The sequence below is a fragment of the Fusarium verticillioides genome, chromosome 5 (assembly GCF_000149555.1).
Source record: "Fusarium verticillioides 7600 chromosome 5, whole genome shotgun sequence".
Taxonomy (NCBI): Eukaryota; Fungi; Ascomycota; class Sordariomycetes; order Hypocreales; family Nectriaceae; genus Fusarium; species Fusarium verticillioides.
In genome coordinates, this window is record NC_031679.1 from 3,275,999 (window position 1) to 3,301,377 (window position 25,379).

Genomic DNA, 25,379 nt, shown 5'->3' on the forward strand with positions numbered 1-25,379 from the left:
GTGGGACGAAATGACCAAAGGAGGGTATCGAATCGTCAAAGTTTACGGGGTATAGTTGGCATCAAAGGATCCAAGACAACCAAGATCATGGTTGAGCGTTTACTCGAAAATAAATTTCTGTCCTAAGATACTATTTCTTCTGTTAATGCCAAGACTACCGCGATAATCCCAACACGTTATCCCGGTAAATAAGATGAGAAACATCGTAAGGGCCAAGAGGCTGATTCCCTTGGAGGTAGAATGAACAAGAAGAGGAAGAAACAAATGACGAAGATAACAATGATGGCATGTATTATTCTGTGCCTCAGTTCCCAGTACATCAAACAGCCCACTGAGTAGACTGCCTGCTTGGGCATCTCCATCCTGCAGGTTGGATAGCTTCATTGTCATGGGTTCATCATTGGCGCGACTGTATTTGTGTACAAAGGATATAACATGACTTCCTGCATCGCCAGGCCAAGTAAGATGAAAACAAGGTAGAGAATAGCCTCTTTAGCGACGGGCAGGGCTTTATAAGGGCTTGCGAAACTGGGTATGATTTGTTTTACTTCACACGATATAAAGTTTGCGAAATTAGAAGAAATGGAAAGTAGATTAGATACAAACTAACTGATGATCAATCTTTGATAAATGACAGTTGAGAAAACAGTTATACAAGCCAGATTTCCATGGTAGCCGATTACAATACTTAGACAGCCCCGTTCAACGGAGCAGAAGGATACGTAGGCTGTTGAATTCCCATGCGGAATCGAGGAACGCGATCCATTCGGTTCAAGGCTGTTGTGGGCATTCTTAGGACTGTCTCGCGATACATAGTCTGCGTCTCCCACTCATAAGAGCATCCAATAGCTCGCTGCATGCCACCCTCGGAAGCACAGAACATGAGAGTGACAGGTGGCCTGACAGCCTCGAACAAGGTCAACTCCATGTTGTACGTATCTACAAGAGTGAAAATCTGGAATTGTTAGTCAACAATTAAAACGCCACAGAAGGCAAAAGTGACTCACCCTCATGTCGCCTGGACGAGCTTGCTTGGCTGCCTCAACCTTCATCCTCACCTCAGGATCCTTGTAAGGGTCGATCCCCACGCGCTCGCCATCTTCGTTAACGACACTTCGGCTGAGGGGGCTTCCATTAGTGCTCCAGGAGAAGCGACCAAAGTTACCTCCAAAAATGGACCTCTCAATAGTGGGGGCGTTGAGATGCCCTTCAAAGCCAAACATCTCGGCTTGGGTATCAGCAAACTTGCCACCATAAATAACTCGAACCAGGTTGGGTGTGATTAACCAGATCCAGACGAAGAGGAGGAGGAAGATGACACCAGGGGCAATGAGGGCAGTTGCAGAAGTAGCGCTGGCGCCGGTGGTATAACCATACGGGCTGCTAGAGGAAGTGCCAGAAGAGCTGCTAGCGGACGCACCACTTGCGATGAGTGCAATTGCAATGACGAAGAAGACTCCGTTCCACTCAACTGCCAATGCTGCGAAGTATCTCTTCCATGACGGTCCAGTAGACCAGTACACGGGATAGAAAGTCTTCCAGCGGATGGAGATGCCCCAGGCACCATCGATGATGATGGTGTCTTTGTCGGCGATACCAGCTACCTGGCAATAAGGAGTAATGTCCCAGAGAGCTGACTCATAGGCATCCTCCATGTCGTACCATGGCTGATCCTTGTCTCGGGGGAGTGTGCAGATGTACCTCTCGAGGAGTCTGTCGGAGTCGTTCGCCAAAGACAGTCTTGAGAAAGCCTGGAAGGCAGTGTCGGTTCGGTCAACTTGAGGTCGAAGTCTCAAGAGACCCATGAGGGCATAAGCCTGGTCGCCAGGGAGATACTCCGTAGTGTGGCGGCTGTAAAGACACTTGAGTGCCAGAACAGCTTGCTCCAGACGACTCAGGTTAATGGAGCCGAGATAATGATCAATCAGATGGCGAGCCATGTCAGAGTCCATGTACGTCCAAACCAGAGCAGCAAACTGGTTCTTGGCCACAACCAAGGGGGACTGAAGATTTCCGTCACGAGTGTAGACCGAGATAGTTCGGCCTGGGCTCAGAAGAACCTCAGGGAAAGTCCACATTCGACTTCCCCACTCGCGAAGAAGAGACTCAGTGTTGGCTTTGCCTGAGTGTCCAGCCTTGGAGCCTTTGCCCCTTCCGACAGCGATGACCATCCTGTCTGAACCGCGGAGAACATCTGAGATGCGATAAACATCAGACTCAAGTTCGTTCTCATCGCGCATGCAGCTACAAGCGATCCAGTAGGCAGGAAGCTTTGCAGCTCGACAAGCGGTCTCGGCGATATGATGAAGAGCCATCATGTCCTGCTCAGAGCTATGGCTAAAATGTTCAGTAGAGTAGGCAACGAAGAGATAGGCAAGATTTGTGTCTTGTCCCTCATTGTTCTCCCACTCGACGACGCTGCGGACATCTACTCCTTTGTTCCCGTCGTTGAAGGGCTCACGAAGGAAGCAGAGATAGCGAGGTCTCAACATGCGATAGATCTGGTTGTTACGAGCCATGAGGGATAGACCCTTGCGGTTCTCGAGCAAGTTGCTCCAGACCTTGGCGTCACCATAATACCTGTAAAGAACAGGAGCATAAGCGAGGTTTCGCTTGATGACATTAGGCTTGCCATCCCAGAACTGCCGATGTTAGTATACTTGTCAAAATATTTTATTAACACGCAAACTTACAACAAGAGCCATGGCAATGGCAGCCGGGAAAGTTCTCAACACCATGATACCCCAATCTTCCCAACTCTTGGGATCATAGCTAAAGTCAATGATCCATGTTGCAATGCGCACCTTCATCGGGGCGACCTTGCGAACATAGGTTCTCTTCCAAGTTGAAGTGCCAGGGCCTTCATAGATGGAATCAACACATGCAACATACATGTTACGTAAGTAGCCATCATTGTGGTGCAGATACCGATCTGAACGAGGCTTGAAGGAGACACGACCCGCATAGTCTCTATGTCTCAACTTAACCTCACTGTTCGTGTATGTGTAACCAGGCTTCTGGTACAACACAGGGTTTCGCCATCTGTAGATGGATCGCGAGTCAAAGAAGTGCTTGCTTCCTTTAAGCTTAATAGGAAACTCCTTTTCAGAAACCTGAAAGTATTGTCAGTAAATACTTGTGATAAGATGGGAGAGTATTCACTTCTTTCTCATTTGGAATGGTCGAAGTCGTGAGAGGCGTGGTAGTTACGGGGACAATGGCACCTTTGTTCTGCTGAGAAATGTTCAATTTAGATACTAGAAACAAAAACAACCACGGAAGAGCTTTACCATTGGTCCGTCCTGCTGACCACTGCCAGAACCCTGTTGATAGATGACACCTTGTTGACCATTGTAGGCCTGGACTTGTCAGTGGTTGCAATAGTAGATGATGTGTAGTTACTAACCATAGATGGCTGTTGGTATTGCATTGTGTTCTGAGTCTGGGGTTGCCCAAGAGGGATGGACTGTTGGTATCCTAGCGACCCAGGGGAAGCTGGATAGCTGTGGGACTGGGCCGAGAGTGGGCTTGTAGAAGGCGATACAGCTTGTTGATATGGATGGGTGTATGGCTGGTTCTGGTAGGACTGTAGAAGATGAGACACTGGGAGGGTATTCGGGATATATAGATACTCACGACGACCGAGCTGCCTGGAGTATATGCACCGCCGTGGGCTTGGTGAGGTACAGCAGGGGGTGGTGTCTGATTATACTTGGTCTTGTTAATACCAGTTCTCTGCAGATGAAAGCGTAGTCGACTTACATTGCCAACAGAGTTGGGATCCCAGTACCCTCCGTGTGCCTGTGACAGGTGTCAATGACTGAATGAAGCAAGGGAGAAGACGAGAGGGAAATACCATGGTTCAAATATGCAGAGCTGTGATGAAGCGAAAGTGATAAAACTCGGGATGAAGGAAATAGAAAGGGTCAAAGTCCTTGAGACCGACATGTGGTTCTTCTCCACGCTAATAAATCACAAGCAAGCCCTACGGCATATATCACAAAGGAGCCGCAGCCTGACTAAAAGGAGCTGAGCATGAAGCTGAATGGGTATAACACATGCATCCTATGAGAACACAGAGCCTAGGCTCCGATTTTTAACAATATCTCAATATAGGCGCTTGATAGCACCGTTCCTTTTGCCACCGGAGACCTAGACCTTTCAGGTAGTGCAGAGCCCCTTCATTCTTGAGTCCAGAGCCTGCCTCGGGGAGAAGAAAAACCTCGGACAATAAATCCGGGTACTAAAATAAACTGGTCTGAAGTCTTCCCAAGTTATACTAAACTTACCTAAATCTTTTGATCACTTATAAAAGAGGCCCTAAGTTTTCCTGCCTCCCCCCTGGCCTAATATCAAGGGGTGTGAACGTGTGTGACTATTCTTGACCTCCTGCATGCAGCCTCACAATATTGCAACAGTGATAGGCCGCTGGCGATGAGTTGAGAGACGGCATATTCCGTAGAGTTGAGGCTCGAACAGCAAACTATTAGAAGCGGCTGAGCCTCGATATGTCACTCGCAGCCTCTGCAACTGTGATATTGGCCGTTGGGGGCCGGGGGTTAGGACTATTCAGCCATGGCGTGACCCGCAGCTTTGAGAGTATCACAACCCCTGACATATTGTCGCAAACGCAGCGTCAGGATAGGACGCCCTGTGAGGTTTGGCGCCATGGAGAGGAGAGCCACAGGGGACCCCTTGACCCAAAGCGGCATGCTGGGCGAGTTGGAGATGTCTCACCAGGGATCATCATTGGACTGTCTTTTCAAGGATCAATTTATCTATCCGAAAACCTCGCCAGGATCACTAATATTCCGTTTGGTTGTGAAACGCACATGATCAGAAGTGCGGGAGTTGCAAACGGTAGCGTTGAGGCCGCAGCGAATAGCAGCATTGATAACATTGAACCCCTGGTCAACGAGACTTTCAGCCCTGGGGAACTAGACCGGTCTGAGTGTAACCCAACCCGGGAGGTCGGGAAGCTTGATAATCTAAACTATATTATTTTTACGTGAGAGATGGGCCAATGAGGTGTTGATCTTGTATCTAGACTCGTTGGTGGCCCATTTCCGTTCAGACACGGGGATATGGCGTTTTGGTGGTTGAAACATGGCTTGGTCTGGACACACCTGATGGCTGCAAGCTTGCGATATCCCTGAAATAGAATACCTACATGAAATGAAGTGAAATGATAATGCACAATAACGACGCCATGGTCCTAGATCAAAGGGTTCGGCGCTTGTGCTTAGGACGAGCAGGGAATACAATTGAGGCCCCCAAGTGTGAGAGACTAAGACTCTGGGGAGGATTTCTCCATCATAAGACAAGCAAAGCAACAGTCCGTCTCCTTGGCCAAAGTGATACCGGGCCGTAACTTACAACGAATTCACCATGTCCTGGACTCAGAGATCTAATCCTTATGATGCCTTTGCTCAAGAGGCGACTCAAACGCCGCTTGCAGTCGCTTTTCCACAATGGATGCTGAACATCTGGGAAGTAACCCACGGTAAGTGACTTGGATTTTTCCCTTGGGATCTCTCGCTGATAATTTCTAGATCATCCAGAAGGCCGTTGGTACCTGGAGCCTAACGCCCGTTGTCTGCGGCAGCGGGCAAGCTTGAGGATTGTGTAAGTGTGTCTCATAACAAAACAAATTGATGCCGTTTGTTTTGCATCACCTGGAAATACAGAAACTTACAGCCCCAGATTTGCGCCTCTTGATCTTCCCCGTCGAGATGCCCTCTCCCAGTTCGTCGAGCTCTTCAACATCCTTAACGTTCCCAGCGACTTCACCAAAGAACGTCTCCAATCTGTCAGTCACAGCTTCGGGCGCTCCACTGACGCTCATGGCTCCAGCTCGTGGTTTCACTTCCTCTGCAAGAACATCGACATCAAGCAAACTCCCGGAAATGCGCCTGAGATTGACAACCGTGCTGCTACAATGGGTTATCACATCTCTACCCTCCCGCAGGCCGACTATAGTTGGCATCGCGCAGGCTTCTTTTTGAGAGTTGACAACAATGGCTGTGTTACACTTGTTTGCTTTGGAGTCATGCAGAAGGTGAGGGAGAGAATTAATGAGTTCGTCGCCGCCAAGGCATGGCAGCATGTTGCGACTGATCCGTATATTCTGTTTGATCTTGTGTTTGAAGCTCTGTACTTTGAAGTTGACAACACTGTTTGGAAGATGAACACTGTTTTTGGTCCTTTGGAACATGTAAGTCACCAACCTCCAATGGCATTCCCAACTGACTGATGGGTGTAGTTAATTCTTGAGTATGCCAACTCCAAGAATATCCGCAAGATGAGCTCCAAGGTCCCATTTTCTGCAATGCACAATTGCGCCAAGCATATCATCCACATTGCAGAGGCAATTGACTCATGCATCATGCTTGTTGACGCAACTCTCCACAATGTAGGCAATCATCAACATTCAGAGCAGACAACTCTTCGAGAACCGATCATCAAACAGTTGCGTGAAACTCTTCAATATCGGCGCACGCTATTTATGTCTAGTCAACTCCGCCTCAACAGTCTTCAAAAGCGTATCGACAACGCCATCACGCTATCGTTCAATCTGGTCACTCAGCAAGACTCAATGGTGATGATTCAGGACTCCAATTCCATGAAGGTCATTGCAGCTATTACCATGATCTTCCTGCCAACGACTGGTGTTGCTACTGTCGTTGGCTCTCAGCTGTTTACGTCTGAGATTCTGAAGGACGGTAGAAGCTGGGACGTTAGGCTTACACCATTATTCTGGACTACGTTGTGGATTTCTATTCCTCTTACCGTCTTTGTGGTTCTCTTAGCTATCATCTGGCACTGGTGGGTTCATACTGAGTCTCCTACGGGAGAGGTGGTGCAGGTAGTCAAGAGAGCAGCAACGTTCAGTTCTTCTGGTACGAGAACGCCACCCAATGGCAATGCCAAATGATTTTGGCTCACAGCTGGTCACTTGGGCCTTTTCTTTTCATTGTTGGACTTTGTCATGGTTCTGTCTTCTGATGGAAGTGTATTATCTAGCGCCAAGGCCATATGTATTTACTACTATTTGACGTATACAACTACGATGTTCTTGACCTCGGTGCTACCAAATAGTAAATGCGTATCCTTGACTGACTCGCAGTCGTAATGAGAAGCCCAACTTGTGGGAAGAACTCGATGCTCAGTACAAGCCAATATTGCATTTAGCACTTGAACACAGCAGGGCCAGGGATCTTGTAGGTGGTGGCTGTTATCTCTATTAGCACGGCTTAAACTTCAGCTCAGACGGAAAAGAACTCACCCTGGTAAGGGTTGTAGGTAACACCGGGGTCGGTGCTGGCATACGCTCCGGGGAAAGCAACAAGGTTTGAAGGAGTTGTGCTACCGGAGCCGGAGACCTTGAGCTGATGGCAGCCAGGGTAGAACTGGGCTCCGGGATACCCTGTGGCGGCGTGAAGAGCAATGAGTTCATGGCGGACAAGGTAATAACCAGGCTTGATGCACTGAGGAATGGTGTAGTTGACACCCGAGTTACCAGACTTCATCAAGGGGCTCTGGTTTGACAGCGTCAGCAATCTTATAGTCTCGTATAATAAGGGCTTATACTTACGCTAGCCCAGTTGTTGCTGGTTCCATCACGCCCGCCCTCCTGAATCTTGAACCAGACCTTCTGGGTACCAGGCTCCCAAGTATCACAACCTGAATCGGGGCAACGAGCCATGTAAGTAATGACGGGTCCAACGTGAGACTCAGGCCAGAGGGTCCACTTCAGGTTAACAGTTGACCCAGCCGTAGCATCGGCATGAAGAGCGGCAGGTGAGCTTCCCGGCTTACCGCCAGCAGTGTAGCCGTTGCACTGCATATCGATGGAGGTGACATCCTCAACAGGTCCGTTGCCTGGAATCGGTCGGGAGATACGCTTGGGAGCAGGGTTCATGTAAGGATCAGTGTTAGGGTTGTAGAATTGGTATGTCTGCCCGTTAATAGTGCCTGTCTCGACATATCCGTGGGCAGCAGCCAGGCCGGCTGTGGCGAGAAGAGAGTATAGGAAGTGCATGCTGAATGTCTTTCAAGCTATAAGGGTAGGGCAAAGAGCCTTAAGGGTATATGGAAGAGCTATAAGCTTAAATGAAAGGGCTACAATGGTATATGAAAGAATGATCCGAGTTATGAAGTTTAGAAGTTTGACGATCATGTCCTATCGTGAAAGACTGCCGTCTTATATAGCGATGAGGACGACGTTGAGTAGAAACTAACCAACAAGGGCCGGTAGCATGTAGATGAAACACCCCCGAGTATTTCCACCATTCAAACAAATGTTCTCAATACTCTAACTTTGGGGACTCTCATGATCTAAACAAAAGCCAGGGTAAATTCCCCAATTGGGGAGTGAAAGCTCGGAGCTTCAATCATCATCCCAATTAAGCATCATACCTTATTTTTACTCCGCGACCGAATTGACAGCCATTGGCTCACATCTGGCTAGACGAGAATAATTCAGGAATTTAGTTGTAAATTGTCATCATTATCATCATCACTTGTCGGTGGACATATTGAAGTCTAGATAATTACCATCATTAGGAGCACGTGATATCAGAATGACTTGCAGACAACCACTGAATTGAAACACCAAACAGACAACATCACCATCGCCACCAAAACCCTGCCTATAAATTCGTCCTTAAGCCTGCCAGATACCGTATCAAATTCCAATCGATCGGTAACTCAGCTACCATGCGTTTACCGCTGGAGGTCATGGGACTTATTGCCGAGCATGCGGCTCAGCACCTCAGAATTGCATCCCCATTCATCCAACCCACGAATCAAGAAGAGGCAATAAAGGCGCAAAAACACCACCGTGACCTGTTAAACCTAGTCCTTTCATGCAAGAACGTCTACAATCATAGTCGACACCTCCTCTACACCTGTCTAGCCCTGGGGAATGCTACCGACATAGTCGCCGCTCTGGCCAACATTGTCAAACATCCACAAGTCGGACCGTCTATCCGTCACATAAGGTGCTGCACGGAGCTTCACTCCGAAACAGAGCGGGATAAGGCTTTAGAGCATTGGCTATTGAACCACTCACACGATGCCGCACTACTCCAAGACACCCTCAATGCAGAAGGTTTGCGTCCTCCTTGGTGGAATGAAAAAGATATCCCTTGGACGTGCTGGGAGGGGTTCATATACGATGACTGTACAGAGTTTGCCCTCTTGGCCCTTCTGCATATGGTGACGGAGCTAGAGACGCTTTCGTTCCAACAGCTTGATGGAGACCTCATTACAAACTGGGAAGAAGCGCGAGATTTGAGAGCATCTTTCGCGCAAGCTCGCTCTGGACCACAACCCTTCTTGGGTTGGTTACGAGGTCTTCACTTTGGCAGTGGGACTTTGTGCGGCATGGAGAACTTTCTTTCCAGTCAACCGCACGAAAATCTAGAAGTACTGGTCCTCGATGGTATATGTATTGAGGGCTTCAGCCGGTGGGCCAGATACTTTGAGTTCAAAGGTGCTCATCTGAAGGAGCTTTACCTGGGGAAAAGAACAGCATCTTCCAAAACTGATGTTGATCCTCTTCTTGCTCCAAGAGAATGGGTCAAGGGAAGGTGGGTTACTCCGGGACCAAAAGAGCTAGACACCCAGTCTGAGGTGTGTTTGGGAGGTGAAGAAGCGTGGAGGCTCTCGGTTCCAGAAGCCAGGGATACTATGGATTGTCTCAAATACTTCGGGAATCTCAGGGTTCTAGCTGTTGTTTTTGACAGGACTCCTGATTGGCCATCTAGGTCGTTGGTTGCACTCAAGAACATTGCTTCGGGATCTCTGGAGGTTTTTAGAGTCGAAGGATACCCATTCAAAGTTGTTCCAGGAGACTTTGGACCATGTGACACTGAGTATGAACGTGCTTTTGTTCCAAGATTCGATACGGTCGGGTAGGTTAGAAGCTATATAATGGAGCTCAGCACTTTCTCTTTAACAAAGGGACATTAAACTCTTTCTTATTAGATAAGCCTGTTGTACTCCGTTCACATTTAGAGATATCTTGGCCTGAATTATGGCAACTAGTGCCATATTGCCGTGCCCCTGATGGATTCTCTACTCCGTTTCTAACTGCCTATGAACTTTGTGGTAAACGCGCGACCTAGTGTTAGCTCTTCTTGTCTCCATGAAACAATATTTACTTTCCTGGCATCTATGACTCGATGTCCGTCACATATGCTACATAATAAACATGCCGGGTGTTGTTCACAAAGAACCCACAACGTTCCCACTCAGATGCCCACTTCAACGTCCTAGTACCTAGGGTGAAAATTACCTCTGACACTATCGTCTGAACTGTTCTTGCAAGCAACTCTCAACTTTACGCCGCCTCGTCTGCACCCGAAAGACGACCGGGCTTCTCCCATCTTCCAAGATGCGACCAGGCTTCTTGAATAGGAGCAAAAAGATCAGAAAAAACATACAACAGCGGGGATTCGCTGGTCGTCACCGACCCAACTACTAATCCGCCCCTTATCAGCTTATCTATGGGAGAGCGGACGGGATCCCGAGTTCTCTGATAGGTATGGTCGTATGTGAAATATCGTGGTGTTGAGAGGTGTGAAGAGCAGAACAACAAGAGCACACAAGTTGACGCCAAGTAAGTCACAACAAAACTGATATGGGTTTGTTAGTCCTATATCAAAGGATATGACAAGCCTTGAACCTTCTTCCCACTGAATGGACCGTTAGAAATGTCTGTGGTGTTGTTGGTGATGTCTTTGACCTTGCGATATCCTGCTGTCGTGTCATAGAATCACAGGCGACTCTAACCCCTCTTGGAGAGATTGGAAGCCCTACAGATTCAGGAAGCTCTATAAACCCATCAGCTGGTTTCTCTAATGGATATTCAATTTGGATAGCGTCTGGGTTCATAGTACTAAGCTTCGTACGTAACGAATTGCTTGAATAAGAGTTTTTAGCATCAGTTGCCGAGCCACCAGTGAAAACAATTAGACGATTGAATCAGTTGTTCTTGCTTGTAATTTGTTTGAGTTCCTAAAGTAGAGCCATAGTTAGTAATCAGGTGTATTTTCAGAATCGTCGGAGAAAGTTGGACCAGATGCTTGTTTTGGGTATCACTCCTGACAGGGCAGATTCATAGCCATAACACTGAACCATGAAACGGATCTAGTGTTGATCTATATTAACAACGCCTCTGTAATTGGACCTCGGACAAAGTCAGTTTGCTAAACTCAAGAATATTGCCATACATCTCTTTCGAGACTGGCTATAGGAACCAAGTTACAGCTCGATAAGATTAATGGATGAAAGATTGGACGGTGCGGAAAATATGACTTACCCTGCAGTGATACGGATATCAATGAGATCTCGCTTTTGCTACGGCAGTTGTCTCGCGTCCTCCGTCCTCTATAGATAGAATACCTTTCAACTCTGTGCGACAAACAACGTCGCTGGTTTCAAAACACAAGACTCAATCATCCATTGCTATGATCATTGCATCCCTACAAAAATATGCCGACTCCAATAAATTCGTAAAATTTAAGTAATAGCGTACAATGGACCTGTCGATGATGTTATACCCGCACGATGACGGAGTTCGGCAAAGTCACACGCCCTTATGTATGGATCGGACTCGATGCCAATTACCCTGTACAGTATGAACGATCGTGAGAGAGGAACGGGATAGCTTGGATCTTTTGAGGTAACGCGCAAAGAATTATTTTGCAACGCTCGAGCTGGTGTTCGAGTTTGTCACATGACGTTGATTCTTACTGGTGTCACCAAGCCAATAAAATGTTGTATCAATGATTCAAATCTCTTGTAACCGTGGGTGTGAATACTGTAGTTTGTACGACACCTCGAATCTTGGTGTTGAATTCATTTGCTCCCTCAGACGAGACACCCTAGATCGTTGGGAACGCACTCACCAGGATCTGACAGAAATCCGAAATAGAAGCAACCCCTTCTGAAAGAATGTGACGGTTACGGCCAAGATGCAGCCTTTCATTCTTTAGGCATCCAGATATGACCAATCTGCTCCAATACCCTGAAAAGCCTCCCACCCTCGTCGAGTCGAGTGTAACCATACATACTATCAACTGAGATTCAAGATCACGCCACTCTGAAAGCAAGCTTTGCCGGCCCATTCCCTTGGAATAATGCGTGCACTCAAACGTGCAACATAAAACATGAGATATCAGTTTATATCTCATGCCTGATAGCTTGGCGAGCAGCTTGATTTTGGTGACACGCACGGTACTGCCGACAGCTCATCAATATCGGCGATATCGATCTTTTGTTTGTTTATTTCTCAATTGCTTTGAATTGAGTTCGAGACGAAAGATGGATCTGAGTAGCCTTAAAAAGAATGGAGGCTTCGAGAGAAATGCCTAGACTATGTGATTTCAATCATCGTAATGCGTTGTGGATTCTTGAATATGGATGCATGCGATAATGCCGCGGGCTTTCTCAGAATAACTCGCTCACCAGGACAATCTGAGTGAATCATCATAGGTCAATAATAACGGGCCTCACATCCAATGCATCCATGATTTGATGTCGACCTTAATGTTGATCGAAACGTGCTGATAAGGATATCTCGGGTGTTATCTTGGTGCTGTTTGACTGTCCCATAGAGATTAGAATTTCCTTTTAATGGCACTTTTGTTTTTAGCACTCGATGTCTTATGCACCTCGATCGCAGATGAGGCCCGATCAAGTGACTCAATCTCGTTCTTCTTTTCTCTTTTGTCTTCTGAGTGATGTCGCTTGGCCATCGTCATGAAGCAGCGGCTAACAGTGGACTGGGCAGCACACTAAATGCACGCCGAACTGCAAGCGGTAGGCCAGCAAACTAGTGAAAGTACGTATTCGTTTGCCGAAATAAACACTAAAATTATTGGCGATCTGGCGCGGAATATCGCAGGTTGGGCCCTGGGGTGAGGCACGGAAGCTGGCGGGCATTAGCCAGTGAGCGGACTGCAGATCACCGGCAGGACAGGAGAGGGCATGAGAGGACATTAGAGGAAAGGCCAGAGCGAAGAGAGGAGCGGCGGACGCTGCACAGCCCAATCCCAAACCTGACAGGTCGCTAAAGGGTCATCTCGTAACTGGTCCCGTGACGAAAACTGACAACGGCCGTGTAAAAATCATGGGCTTCGCGGGAGCCTTAGCTAGGCACCCGAGCGATCTATTTAGATTTTAGTCTGGTGAGTTTAGGCTGCTCACGAGTTGCGTAGACCAATACGTGAGCTTTGAATAACACAGTAAGACAGGCCAGCCTCAACACGGCACCCTGGGCTGAATGGCCTATCCAGGAGCAAATGCGAAGAAGCTCAGCAGTTTGAGTTTCATGGCTGAAATCTCGATCTGAGCATCATCAATAATTAACTTCTAGATTGCCAGACAGGACTGCCGCAGTAGCTGGCACACGAACATGCAATACCCCACAACTCTGCAGCACAGCAAAGATGACCAACAAAGATAGATAACAAGTCAGCGCAACCCCAGATTCACATTCGAATGAACAAAATTACCAACAGCAACAATTTGTCTCCCAGACCTTGCAGAGTGTGGGGGAACAGACCCCGCGTTTTTGGCAAGCCAGTGGATGATGGGGGCGCAGGGTCAAAATCCAAGCACGAATAGGGAGACAGCGATAAGAATGACACCCAGCGAACTGAGATGGGACTGAGAGCACGAGGGAAGCTCTGGGAGGGGGGGTACTAGAGTGTCGGCCCATGACCAAAACGAGTCGAGAACCACTTCAGCTGTGACAGCTCAATCCTGTTCTCGTGACTCGGTTTGGCCAAGATTGAGAAGAGGTTGCCAGTGATGTCACGGCGATCAAGGCCAGAGAAACGGGAGCGAAGACCAAGGAAAAAAAGATAAACAATTTTCGGAACACTGATTTTACCAAGAACGCGCACGGAGAGGACTCCGATCAGCGGTGCGAAAAACAGGAGTGCGGTGCTCTCTGCCCTGTAGGAATGAACACCTGGCGATCAACAATGGACTCTTCTCTGGTTGAGCACTGAGCTTCAGAGAAGGATTGGGGTTGTGTTTATGTTACTGTGCGTCACCACTAATCTTCACCCTCCCACCACCATCTGCAGAACACTGGAATTCAATCGCAGGGAGTAGACTGGCCAGACTCAAAAGGGGAGAGCTGACCCATCAGCACCAAAGGCATGGCGTCACTCAAGAAAGCGAATCAATGTCTTGCACAAATGGTCGTCATTCGTGCATCCAAGACCCTGCAGACCATGACAGCAGGAGGGCTGTGAGGCCCCCTGACTTTTGTTTCTTGTACAGCGTGATGTTCATCCCACAAAAAGTCAACCATAAGAATGCCGTTTTGCACACGTGCTCACAACAATGAAAAGTATCAGGAATGGCTGGTTCCGGGAAGTGGTTATAACATTGACTGATAATGTAACCGCCCGACGCGGATGGAAATCACGCGGGAACACAAGGAATGGGAAAGTATAGATAAGAGATTCCCGCCCCGAGGCTCCGGTGGTGTTTCGGGCGAGGCCCGGAGTAGCCGACGAAAGACCTCCGGTTCGGCCCTCTCTCTCTCTCCACTGACTCGTGGATGGCCACGTTAAGGGCTCTCCAAGTGCCGGACGAGTGAGTTGTAGCATCAGAAGTCGTGACGATGATCAGATTGAAATCATATAGACATTATTGCGTTCCGTCTGCAACACCGACCGTTCCGATCGGACAGAGCATGATAAATTGCTATCGCAGTTCTCACTGGTGGCTGGATGCTCGGTGAGGTGTCTTATCAGCTCGGGCACGCGATAAGGGTCCAAACGTGACCCCCAACTTGCACTAGGAATCATCAAGTACCTGCCACCTTTAGTAGGAATCGTAGGCAGCTAGATTCAAATAGTCTTCGTATCTCGCCCATCAGTTGTGCTCCAGATACTGGCACGTATCTATCATATCATAGGCGGTTGAAGTTGCTGGGTTCTGAGTGGAACACATCCAAACGGCTCGTTATCTGTTGCGCCAGCTGGCTCCTCTCTATTTGTCCTGTCCTTTCAAAAGGTCTGGTCAGTCCACTGTCACATTGATAAATTGTGCAGCTCATCATATCCCTTTGAGATCCTTGCATGCGATATTGCTCGACTGGACAACCAGCCTGACCAATTCTCACCCATTGTCCTTCCGTGTGGCCGATAGAAGCGTGAGCAAGGCTTTGACACGGTTACTGACTGCTACATGGGCTGTGCTCTTCGTTGGCGCGTCGAGCGGACCTTGGACCCCGAAACACAAGCTTCCTTGTGACTCGCCAGTTTGACCGATATTTGTGGTTTGGCTTTTGGACTGTCGAGCTCAATCTCAGACAATTGCTTGGCACGCTGCCCTGCTTAAGGTCCCCCTCCCGCGGCCTCGTGGCCATACATCGGTGTTGAATAAATACTTTCATTGTTGTCGCTCACCAGAGGACGAGAAGGATCATATCTTTTGCGAACAACAGCTTTGTGTTTCTTGTGCCTGGGCGACAGTTCTGTGTTATTGAAACAATATTGGAAGCCGATATGGACAGCAAACAAGCTTCTCCGCGGCCATAAGATCAACAACCTTGTCTAATCTGATTTGCCAATAACAGACCCCTGCAGCATCTGGATGAAGACACACGAGCATTACACGACAGCAACAAAACGCTTTCAGCGCTGCAAGGCACGACACGACCCGTTGCCCGCGGTAGCGTAATCCAAACGGCTCGTTCTTTCAACAAACTTCGATTCGAGAGCCACTTGGCCAGCAAAGACGTGATTCGTTCTTCACCTGAGCTCTAGGGCTCTAACGAATTCGCAAGCGTCACCCTTGATCGACGAACCAATCCTGAGCTTCGTTTTTACGTTACTGAAACTGCTCGTTACCGTGCACACAGTTCGCTGGGGACAAGACGGACACGCGGTCATCCCCGGACTGGTCTTCCTTGACTTACCTTGCTTTGCTTCACTTCTGGCGCTCTGGTTTCGCGGTGCGGATCTCATATCCGGCACTGGCTGGGCCTGGAATTGAAGCTTGTTGAGCCTAGGCAGGGTTACACAGCTTGTTCCGAGAAAAAGGGTCCTTTAGGGAGGAAACATCATTAAACAATCAATCAAGATCAGGGGACTGATCGACAAACGAGGGAGGGCCTCAATTGGAGAAAAAGAAAGAAAAATAAGTGAGGTGAGACCTGCGACAAAGCAATCCAGGGCCCAGCAGACAAAAAAAGAAGTTCGGGAAACCTTTCAAATCTGTTCCGTCCGCAAAAAGCTGAGGCGTGGGAGTTGACTGCCGCTGCAGCAAGGCCCACAGGGCATTCTGACGAGGTGAGGACCTTCTGGCTCCTGCCAAAACCCCTAGAGAGCCCTGGACGAGCAAGAAAACATCAGATCTTGACCAAGGGTGTCAAAATAAAGCTATCAGAAGGTATCCTAGGCTTATGCTAAGTTACCTAAGTATTTCTGTCACCTAGGAACAAGTTCCTGAGTTTTCTTTCCTCCCCCCACAACCGACAAGACCCACTCCGCTCCGCTGTTGCCAGATTGATTGCAGCGCCTGCCCGCCTGCCACTGTCCACTCCTGCCAACACACCAAACCCCCCCTGGCTCTTAGCCCCGAAGGCAGGATCAAAGGTACCGACCCCAAGTCTCACCCTGTCGTGTCGCACTTGCCCTGTCTTGGATCCCGGAATTCGGACTGGGGGGGGGGTGGCCAATACAAACAGGCAGGATGATGACTCCACGCTCTTTCATGCTGGCGCAGCGTGAGAGGGAGAGCCAGCATCAGCGCCCTCCTTCCCCTTGTACTACCGGTGCTAGTCATCATAATACTTTGTCTATTCCGACTCCCTCTTTATCTCCAGGCTTCACTCCCATTCCCACACGTTTATTCTCCTCCTCACCCTCACCTTTATCTTCTTCTCTTCTCTTAGATACTTCCTCTCCTCATCACCAAATATCAACACCAACAAACAGTGTACATTATCCATATCAGCCATCGCCAACATACCACTCCAAATTGGCGGCTTTAACGGCAGCGACCTCCAAGTCGACTACATTCTCACTTCCGCGCTGGTCGCCAAAGTATGACGATAGCAACAAGCACATTACAGTCACCATATCTCCAGCTCAACCGAACTCCAATGCAACAATGGTTAAACGCAAGGATTGGCGGGAGACCTCAAGTCTTGCCCCTTCGAGCCCACCAAAAACAACAGTTAGTCTGACCACGAGGTCAACGACACCTACAAGTCCAGTCAAGATTCCTACCACCAACAACCGATATGGCGCCCATCCTCAAAAGCGTCACTCGTCACAGAGGAAACGAAGCAGTGACTCACGATCTTCGGATAAGCTTTCACCGTCTCTCGTTGCACTCTTGGCCGTTACAGATATTCCTCGACATAAGCAGCTTCAAAGGCGCCGCCGCCGTTCCGAGAAGACCCTAACTGTGCAGGAGGTTATTGACTGTCAGCACGCTTCAGAAAAGGAACTGAGCTGGACATTCGGTAGCCCTCTGGACATGCTTCTATCCCCACCCCAAGAAGTTGCCGACGATGATGATTGTGTGAGCGATTGCAACTTTGGCTCCAGTATGTCAACAAGAACTTATTCCATCGATTCCATTCCATCTCTGGACGAGTCATTCTCTAGCGAGTGCCTCTCATCTCTCGGAAGCCCTAGGACACCTAGTCCATGCTCTCGCAGGACTAACTTGACTCCTAAGCGAAAGTCGCTGGAGCCTGTTATCTCTCCACCTGGTTCCGTTGATGAACATCCACTGGCCCGAGATGATGTTGAAGTCGATGAGCTGGACTTCAGCACTCTCAACCAGCCTGAGGAGGCTCAGCCCAAGTCTCAGTTCCTGGAGCCCTTTAAGCCCTTGAGGTCTGTTTTCAAGTCAAATCTCACCGCTTCACTCCGAGCCCTTCGATCAGCGGCCCGATCGTTCTCGGTTCTGAACCTTCCTTCTATCCCACCGGATGATTACTTAACTCGATCTATTCTCACCATCGACCCCAATGTTCCCTATGCTGATGAGCGTCGGCCACCCGTTTCCGAGGAAATGCCTTCCGCAGCAGTTCGCCGTTATCTCAATCCTACCACCAACGCAAGAATCGAACCGCCAACCAAGACCGTTTTTGCCGGAACTTTTGCTGCATCAATTCAGATGCGAACCTACAAAATCCAGCGCTCCCGAACAGCCCCAGGCTCTAGCCGAAACTCTTATCCATCAACATCGCTCCAGTCGCAGCCAGCCCCTGTCCCTCAGCAGCCACAGCCGCAGGTCCCCACTCAATCGGTCCCAGGCATGCGACAGCGGGAAATGCGTGAGAACTCCGACTTCATCCGTATCGCTGTCATGGAAATGGCGATGCGCAAGCGCGGAAAGCTCGACGACCAGCGACCGGGCCGAGCTCGTTTCGCACTTCCTCCACGACAAACCTCAACGAAGCCCTACGAGATGGGAGCAAACGGTGTCCCGGCTCGCTGGATTCCTATCACAGCTTAGGTTTCTATCGCTGTGCCGTACCCAGAATCGACACCACAAATCAAAAGGCTTGAATTTCTCGATTTACGGCATGTAACACGTCACGTACCTGGCCATGGTTTCTTTGCATTGCAACGAGGCCGGTTCAGGCAGGACAATCCACGGAAGTGCAGCCGATTTGGGACCCACTTCATGGACTCATTATGGAGATCTGACGTTTAACCATGCCATTGGATGCGATGATGCAAAATTTTTGCCCCCCATCTCAATGGAAGGGTTTTAGAAGCATGCCCACGAGCGATGGTCCCACCACCCGACGATAGGCCCCGGAGAAAGTGCAACACGACTTTTGACGGAACCAGAGCAAAGCGATTGACCTGGTTCTGACTCGGGAAAACCGGGTCGAAATTACCAACACCCAAGGGGATTGGCCACCGAACACGAAACCGAAACAGTTTGGGCCTCGGCACTCAAGGTTATTTCACCATGAGGGCATCGGCCAACCACATCCTGACTACCAATCACAATTTCCATTAGACATGGGAATACTTCATCATTCTAGAAAGCGAGTGGCATTTTCAGGAGTTTCCCGTTATTACACGTTATTTTGCTTATTCCCCTTTCTTATCACCGCGAGGTGGAGAAAAGCGCACAATCACAGGATTGCCAGGATCCTAATTTTTTCTTGTACATTGACCAAAATTTCTCATTTCTTTTTCAAACAGGCTTTTTCGGCATTTGACCCCCGCCCAAGCGGGATCGGATGCAACTGAACAAAATCCCGCTCAAGGCCGGGCTTATGGAGAACCTTGGGACGCGGTCGGAGAAGACTCGGACAGAGAGGGAGTCATCGCATTTGTTGAGAGGAGTTGGCATTTAGGACCGCAGGAACAGAGCATTGAGTCTGGCGAATTGGGAGATGATATCTTTTTTCTTACGCAGGACTGTCACCGGTACATACATATCACATTCACAAGCAATCGTCTTCGAGACGAGGAGAGGCATAGGCGCAAGCGGCATGGCACGTCAAGGAAGACATTGAGCGGTGTATTTACTTGGATATCCATTTGTTAACATTTACATATTTTGATCAAGAGATTACTATTATTTTTCGTGTTCCACAACCCATTGCGAATATCCTCTTACATTGGACCCTTCGGCTATTTCTAACCCGACTTTTTTTTTAATTTTTTTTTTATTACTTCTTGGGTAATCATTCAATTCGTGGACCTCATTACCTGCGCCAAAAGCGGCAAAGCGACATTTGGGCTGGGCAATGCACGAATGCCCAACCAACCACCTCACAAAAAAAACATTGCGCTGGACAGACTACTTACCTGCACGTTGGCGCTGTTGTCTCAGTCACCGATTGTTGAGATTGCGTGGTCAACGGTTACTGGATCTCACGACAAGGCATTGCTGGCAATCTCGGCTGTCAAGCTTATTTCACTCCTCAGTCTATGTGCTTCGTTATGGACCTTCTCTTTATGCTTCTCATCCGGGCAAAACTGGAGCGATGATGCCAGCAACAGTGACAGGAGTTCCTCAGATGTGGGACAAAGAACAAAAGAACTTCTAGAAGACCCTTTCCTTCTTGTTGTGGGGGTAAAAGCCGCGACAATGGATTGAGTCAGACGCTAGTCAGGGGTTGGTAAAGGGCAGGGCTACTCCATATACATAAGCGCTTTAATTGTCGATGTTTTGACCACGGGCAAAATGGACAAACTCCCCGCTTGCGATAAGGGAAATAACGCCAAAACGGCAAGATTTTCAACAGGGTTCTCTTTGCTGCACTGTACTTTGTTGTGCAGTAGCTTAGCTGGCTCCATAATGCCCCCAGGGCCCCAAGGGGTGTGTAACGGAGACAAATCTCCTATGCCCAGGAGGGAAAAATGTTCTAGACCGCTCATTACAACATGTTGTTTACTATCTCGTGACTGCAGAGGATATGAAGCCATTTAACCAGGCGGTGTATTGATTGCTTTTCTGTGGGGAGGGTTCTGTTTATCACTCGGATATGCCCACCAAGCTGACCACGATAGGGCATGGTGAGCCCCGATGAGCCCTGATGACGATGGACAGGGTTAGCTCATCCAAGAACTACGAAAGGCTGAAGTGTTAACCTGCCTATGCTGGACATATGTACTAATCTATGAGTATAGGGAGTATACTGGATATGAAACCGCGAGCATGTGCTCTTGTGCAGGATACTTGGCATGATAGTCGGGGGACTAGCCACGACGAGAAGGAGGCAAGACTTTCTATTACAAGGGTAAAAGGTCCTACGATAGACACCCTCACATAAGTGCCTAAAGATACGAAATACCCTGACTATGCTCTCTTTGCTATAGAGGAGTTATAGGCAGGTGAATGATATTGATATTCGCTGTGCGCAGTGTGTGAGTGCGATCCATCGCTTGACACTTGGTCCTGATATGATAACATATGGGATTTGATGCGGGTGCAGTACTATCCGTATAAGCAATAACCTTACAGATCATTCGTTCGTTTGAACGAGTATGTTTACTACATGGTAAGGGCCAAGGTCGTGCCGAGGCGATGAGATGAGATGGAAGACGGTGAACCGAAAGTCAGTAGCTACGACGACACCTGCTGATGCTGACTGTATGGGTTATCTTCAAAGGACCAAGGAGCCATGTTCCGGTACAAATGGTTTCTCAAGTTATAATGTGAGACTGTGGTCAGATCAAAAACATGTCTCCATGCAGCAGTTTGTAGCCCAAGTTGCTGTCTGTCTGCAGAAACATACATCGAGATTGTCGTACTCACTCATACCTAAAGAGATATCAAAGAAGCACGAGAAAGTTGAGGATCATTTCTTTTGAGTTGGGGATAGTAATAAGCTGAACTTGATATGGCTTGTATCAATTCAAATCTTGCATATTGCGAGTGTTTGCCGTATGATCTGACATAAAACGAACACTCAGAGTCTAAGTTGATCAAGCTGAATTGTCGAAAGACCTCGACATCGTTCTAGTAAGAGTTCCTAGTAAAGTCACTCATCAATAAATATGCCGACATTCGGTAACATCGAATTTGAGCTGGGGAACTATGTAGGCTTTTTTCAACCCACATCTCTGGGCAAGTTGCGTTCAAATTGAAGATTATGATCATACAGCCTAAGTAATATATAAATAAATATTGATATCGGAGGGGGTAGGATTGGACCCTTGTCTCTGATGGTGCTTCAGAACCTGACGGGACTACACTCGTCAAGACTGAATCAAAATGAATCTTGAAATGTTGACAATCGAGTCAATTTGGCAGTATAGTTCGTTTTCTGAAAGAGTCTTATGATGGCGAGCATAAATACGCCCCAAACCATAAGGATCTTTCGTTCTGTAGTGGGCACATTAGTATCATATCATCACCGGTATAGATGTACGCTACATGTTGTCAATATGCTTAAGGAAAGATACGAATGTGTGATTGATACAGGTAGGGCAAAGAAATTTGAAAATCGTGAGAGCGATCAATAACAGGCAATCAAGGCCTGACATCTGTGCCCAAGATCATGGCGCATATACCTGATTACATGCCATGACCCTGTGCAATAGGATCTGACGGCCGTGGTTAACGAACGATTAGACTCGAATATAGTAAGAGCCATTTACAATAAGTTGTCTGATATGAGCAAGTCAACTTTACGCAGTTCCATGTTTGAGAGGACTGACCGAGTCTCACACGAATGAGGTCCAAGTCGACTCACGACGGGCAGTAGAGAAATTGCTTACGAGATTGTATTCGACATCCTGCTAAGATAAGGTGATGCCGTGAATTTTGTTGTAGTCTGCGATTTAAATTGAATGCGCAGCGTCATATGTTCGCCCCGTCAAATGTCCAATCCCCTAGAATGGGTTGTCCTAAGCAAGCAAACCCAGTAAGGGGGTCAACGAATAACCGCAGCATATGCTATGGAGACATTATCAGGAGCCTCAAAAGTTGAAGAATGGCTTTGGGAATTGTGTGCTTGGTGTCTGAAAACTAGGGAACCTCATGCAATACGCCATGATAACTTGACTGAACAAATCACGTAGTTGAACCATGGTGAACGCCAAATGAATACCATTAAAATCATTATTATGAATATGCTAACCAACCATGCCAGTTTGTCAATCGCTCCGCCCTCGTCATGGATAGATACGCACTATCCTCAAGCCTATCCTGGAGCTCTTTGAACTTTGGCGTTGGTGCTTTTCTCTCAAATAGGATATCCAATTCAAGGTACGTCAAGTTTCTCGTCTCGGGTAATCTGATATAACACCATATCAGACAGAAAAAGCTCGTTCCTGCATAGAGGAAACATGAAGCGCCGCCAATGTTCCAAGCAGATGGGTTGAGCATCTTGGGCATGATGATGTTGTTGAATATTAAACAGAGGTTATATGTAACTCGTGCGAGAGCGACGGTTTTGACTCGCAGTCGGGTAGAAGGTATTTCGGCAACCACGATGTAACAAACGGGGCCGATGGTCATGTCGTAAATAAAAGTCATGGCGATGATCAAACCGCCCAAGGTCCAGTTCGCACCAGTGCGATCGCTCAGCACCACCCATACCACGCCGCCAGCGGTCAACAAGCAGATGGGAGCGAGCAATCCGTATATGTATAGTTTCCGACGACCCACGAAGGGGAGTAGGATCCAGGCAATGATACCGCCGATGATGCCGACACCGTAGCATGCGGTTGAGAGGTTGAAGGATATAGAGGCGCTGAAACCAGCCTGTTCGAAGAAATAAGGTGCATAGGATGTGAGTGACCAGCCGCTGAATGCTTGGCAGACCCAGGCGATACATGAAATCTCTGTCCTTCGGCGATTGACTCCTTTGAAGAGATCTCGATAGCTGGCTCCTCCGTAGTTGGAGTCCTTTTCCATCTTGTTGGTGTGCTTCATTAGTGAGATAGTATCCTCTATATCGGTACCGTTCTTATTAGTCAGACGAGTCAGAGATTTTCTCGCCTCATCCGTTCGTTCATGGCGTATAAGCCACCCTGTTTGCCATGTTAGATGAGTTGTTATTAGCAGGGTGAGTTCTCTTACAAGGGCTGTCGGGCGCGAACCACACGCCGAACAACAACGGTATCGCCCACGCCCATTGAAGCGCAAAAGGAAGTCGATAAGACCATTGGGAGGTCTCATGAACGAGAGACCGGAGGATCCCGGTGCCGATGACTTGTCCAACCAGCCAGCACATGTTGATGCTGCTGAGAACAAACGGTCTCAAAGCATTTGGCACGACTTCAGCTGAATAAGTTGCAGCAAGAATTTCTATGACACCCCATGATAGCCCTGAGGATACGGTCAGTTACTTTCGTATTATGAATGTTGGTCTATAAACATACCAGATAGAGCTTGTGATGTTAATAGGACGCCGATACTGTCGGCAAAGAATGCAGGAAACACAGCGATGCACATCCAGAACAAACTGGCAAGCATCATCTTTCGGTATCCAATGAGATCTGTGATGTAACCGTGTGCCAAAAGTCCGATGATTTCACATGCAATTGCGGCGTTCTGCAGCCCCATCTGCCATGACGGCGAGATCTCGTACATCTGATCTTCAGCTGGCGTATCCTTTGGTAGAATTGGCTCTCCATATTTCTCTCTGAATGCAGGAAAAGCAAAGAGACCAGTTACAAGTGACTTGTCATAGGCTCTGCGAACGTTTGTTTAGCTATACAGTCTGATACGATATGATTTTAGGACCTACTCCATGACCACAGTCAGGAAGAGCAATAATGACCATCCCACTGCCTTTGGGTACTGTCGACAGCATGAAAAGAAGGTAGCTTCTTTCTCTTCCGCGAAGCCGCGATAAATTCGCCTCGTTGTTGAATCAGAGGCATGAGAATGCGGTAGCCATAGCGAATTGGTGAGGTCGTTTGGTAGAGATTCCAGCTCGGGCTCGCTACTCCTGGGCGAACCTGTCGCGAACTCTGGTAACTCTGGCAGAGGAATGGGGCGTGCATCAGTGGGGATGGGAATAGCTTCACTGGAAGGGCCCATTTTTGAATTCGTGCTGGTGGATGGTGTTGAATTCCACCAGTGCAGTCTCATGTCGAATTACGCGGTTTTCCAAGGTCGTGAGCGAGTGAGACCATGGCTGAGAGTTAGACTCTTTCTCTCTGTCTCTCGATGTCCGGGGGTGTTATTGACGATTCCCCAGATATTTCATGGTTGCAGTTTTGTGTTGTTGATGGAGAGAGTTTCAGTCTCCAGATCCATCCAAGAGAGAGGGAGAGAGAGAGATTTCAAAGTTGGAATGAACATTGATTGCCTTACATTGTGGGGGCAGGCAGATCGATTGGTCAATGACGATGCAGAGAAGAGTCAGCTAGAGGCGAAGATGAGAGCTAAACCTGGTGACCATCACGTCACTTTTGTGCTTGGGGTTCCTGTTTGGGCCATAAGCCACCGAGTTTGGTGGATATTCAATGGTAATAGTTTGTATAGACTACTGGGGGTTGGGTTGGGGCGCTGAATAATTGCCCATGGGGGACGGTTTAGAGTCTTTTTTGCAGCAGAGGGCCCTGTAAACAGGTACGCCATCATACCCAGCCAATGAGAGCTGAAGGTTACAATTCTCCCATTCAAGATAGTAGCCATAGATGATCAACACATCTTCACTCTTCAACTCAGTAAATCACTTGATCAACAACCCCGGCTCCCCCATCTTGTGATTCTCAACCAGGTTCAAGCAAGCTCAAATGTGGAACCGTAAAGAATTTCAACCCACCTCCCACCAACATTCGCGCAAAAATCTGGAGTCGGTCCGATCCCCTTATTCTACCTCGGTCTGGGTTCCCCAATAAATATCTAATAAAAAGTCTGGCGTACCTGTAGAAGTTTAGAGAGTTTCAGCAGACTTCTTA

At 48.2% G+C, this 25,379-nt stretch overlaps 6 protein-coding genes and 1 non-coding gene across 11 annotated transcripts; 3 read left to right on the forward strand and 4 right to left on the reverse strand.

Annotated features, from left to right (window-relative positions):
* Positions 1–564: 564 nt before the first annotated feature.
* FVEG_09114 (hypothetical protein) lies at positions 565–3,859 on the reverse strand (the record flags this gene model as incomplete). Its single annotated transcript, XM_018898036.1, has 9 exons — positions 565–955; positions 1,008–2,642; positions 2,694–3,113; positions 3,163–3,234; positions 3,291–3,359; positions 3,407–3,586; positions 3,637–3,702; positions 3,763–3,801; positions 3,857–3,859. The coding sequence occupies 9 exons, from the start codon at positions 3,857–3,859 to the stop codon at positions 689–691; spliced, it is 2,751 nt and encodes a 916-aa protein (XP_018755826.1). The 3' UTR covers positions 565–688.
* Positions 3,860–5,388: 1,529 nt separating this feature from the next.
* On the forward strand, positions 5,389–6,934 carry FVEG_09115 (hypothetical protein; the record flags this gene model as incomplete). The annotated part of the gene is made up of 4 exons (XM_018898037.1): positions 5,389–5,503; positions 5,553–5,625; positions 5,704–6,214; positions 6,263–6,934. The coding sequence occupies 4 exons, from the start codon at positions 5,389–5,391 to the stop codon at positions 6,932–6,934; spliced, it is 1,371 nt and encodes a 456-aa protein (XP_018755827.1).
* Positions 6,935–7,187: 253 nt separating this feature from the next.
* Positions 7,188–8,041, reverse strand: FVEG_09116 (hypothetical protein; the record flags this gene model as incomplete). The annotated part of the gene is made up of 3 exons (XM_018898038.1): positions 7,188–7,231; positions 7,286–7,538; positions 7,595–8,041. The coding sequence occupies 3 exons, from the start codon at positions 8,039–8,041 to the stop codon at positions 7,188–7,190; spliced, it is 744 nt and encodes a 247-aa protein (XP_018755828.1).
* A 590-nt stretch (positions 8,042–8,631) lies between these two features.
* Positions 8,632–10,087, forward strand: FVEG_09117 (hypothetical protein). The gene has a single exon (XM_018898039.1). It carries the CDS (start codon positions 8,719–8,721, stop codon positions 9,919–9,921), a length of 1,203 nt encoding a protein of 400 aa, XP_018755829.1. The 5' UTR covers positions 8,632–8,718; the 3' UTR covers positions 9,922–10,087.
* A 354-nt stretch (positions 10,088–10,441) lies between these two features.
* Positions 10,442–10,557, reverse strand: FVEG_16518. Its single transcript, XR_001989308.1, has one exon. It is a non-coding gene; the product is annotated as a 5S ribosomal RNA (ribosomal RNA).
* A 4,338-nt stretch (positions 10,558–14,895) lies between these two features.
* Positions 14,896–21,451, forward strand: FVEG_09119 (hypothetical protein). 3 transcript variants are annotated; one of them, XM_018898042.1, is made up of 3 exons: positions 14,896–20,569; positions 20,649–20,885; positions 20,954–21,451. In XM_018898042.1, exon 1 carries the CDS (start codon positions 16,726–16,728, stop codon positions 18,505–18,507), a length of 1,782 nt encoding a protein of 593 aa, XP_018755832.1. In that variant the 5' UTR covers positions 14,896–16,725; the 3' UTR covers positions 18,508–20,569; positions 20,649–20,885; positions 20,954–21,451. The 3 variants fall into 3 exon arrangements, with proteins under 3 accessions (XP_018755832.1, XP_018755831.1, XP_018755830.1); XM_018898041.1 differs by having other exon boundaries at positions 14,896–20,885; XM_018898040.1 differs by having other exon boundaries at positions 14,896–20,474; positions 20,529–21,451.
* On the reverse strand, positions 21,336–24,821 carry FVEG_09120 (hypothetical protein). 3 transcript variants are annotated; one of them, XM_018898045.1, is made up of 6 exons: positions 24,218–24,821; positions 23,850–24,163; positions 23,548–23,796; positions 22,242–23,498; positions 22,122–22,131; positions 21,336–22,067 (listed from the first exon to the last, which is right to left on the reverse strand). In XM_018898045.1, the coding sequence occupies exons 1-4, from the start codon at positions 24,562–24,564 to the stop codon at positions 22,588–22,590; spliced, it is 1,821 nt and encodes a 606-aa protein (XP_018755835.1). In that variant the 5' UTR covers positions 24,565–24,821; the 3' UTR covers positions 21,336–22,067; positions 22,122–22,131; positions 22,242–22,587. The 3 variants fall into 3 exon arrangements, with proteins under 3 accessions (XP_018755835.1, XP_018755834.1, XP_018755833.1); XM_018898044.1 differs by having other exon boundaries at positions 21,336–22,131; XM_018898043.1 differs by having other exon boundaries at positions 21,336–23,498.
* Between the last annotated feature and the right edge of the window lie 558 nt (positions 24,822–25,379).

Excerpts from the sequence above, each read along its gene's own strand:
- FVEG_09119 (XM_018898041.1), top strand. The coding sequence starts at position 16,726 with ATGATGACTCCACGCTCTTTCATGCTGGCGCAGCGTGAGAGGGAGAGC.
- FVEG_09120 (XM_018898045.1), bottom strand. The coding sequence starts at position 24,564 with ATGAGACTGCACTGGTGGAATTCAACACCATCCACCAGCACGAATTCA. Across the intron at positions 23,797-23,849 it reads AACATCACAAGCTCTATCTG|GGCTATCATGGGGTGTCATA; the intron begins GTATGTTTATAG and ends CCGTATCCTCAG. Across the intron at positions 23,499-23,547 it reads GTTCGCGCCCGACAGCCCTT|GGTGGCTTATACGCCATGAA; the intron begins GTAAGAGAACTC and ends CATGGCAAACAG.
- FVEG_09117 (XM_018898039.1), top strand. The coding sequence starts at position 8,719 with ATGCGTTTACCGCTGGAGGTCATGGGACTTATTGCCGAGCATGCGGCT.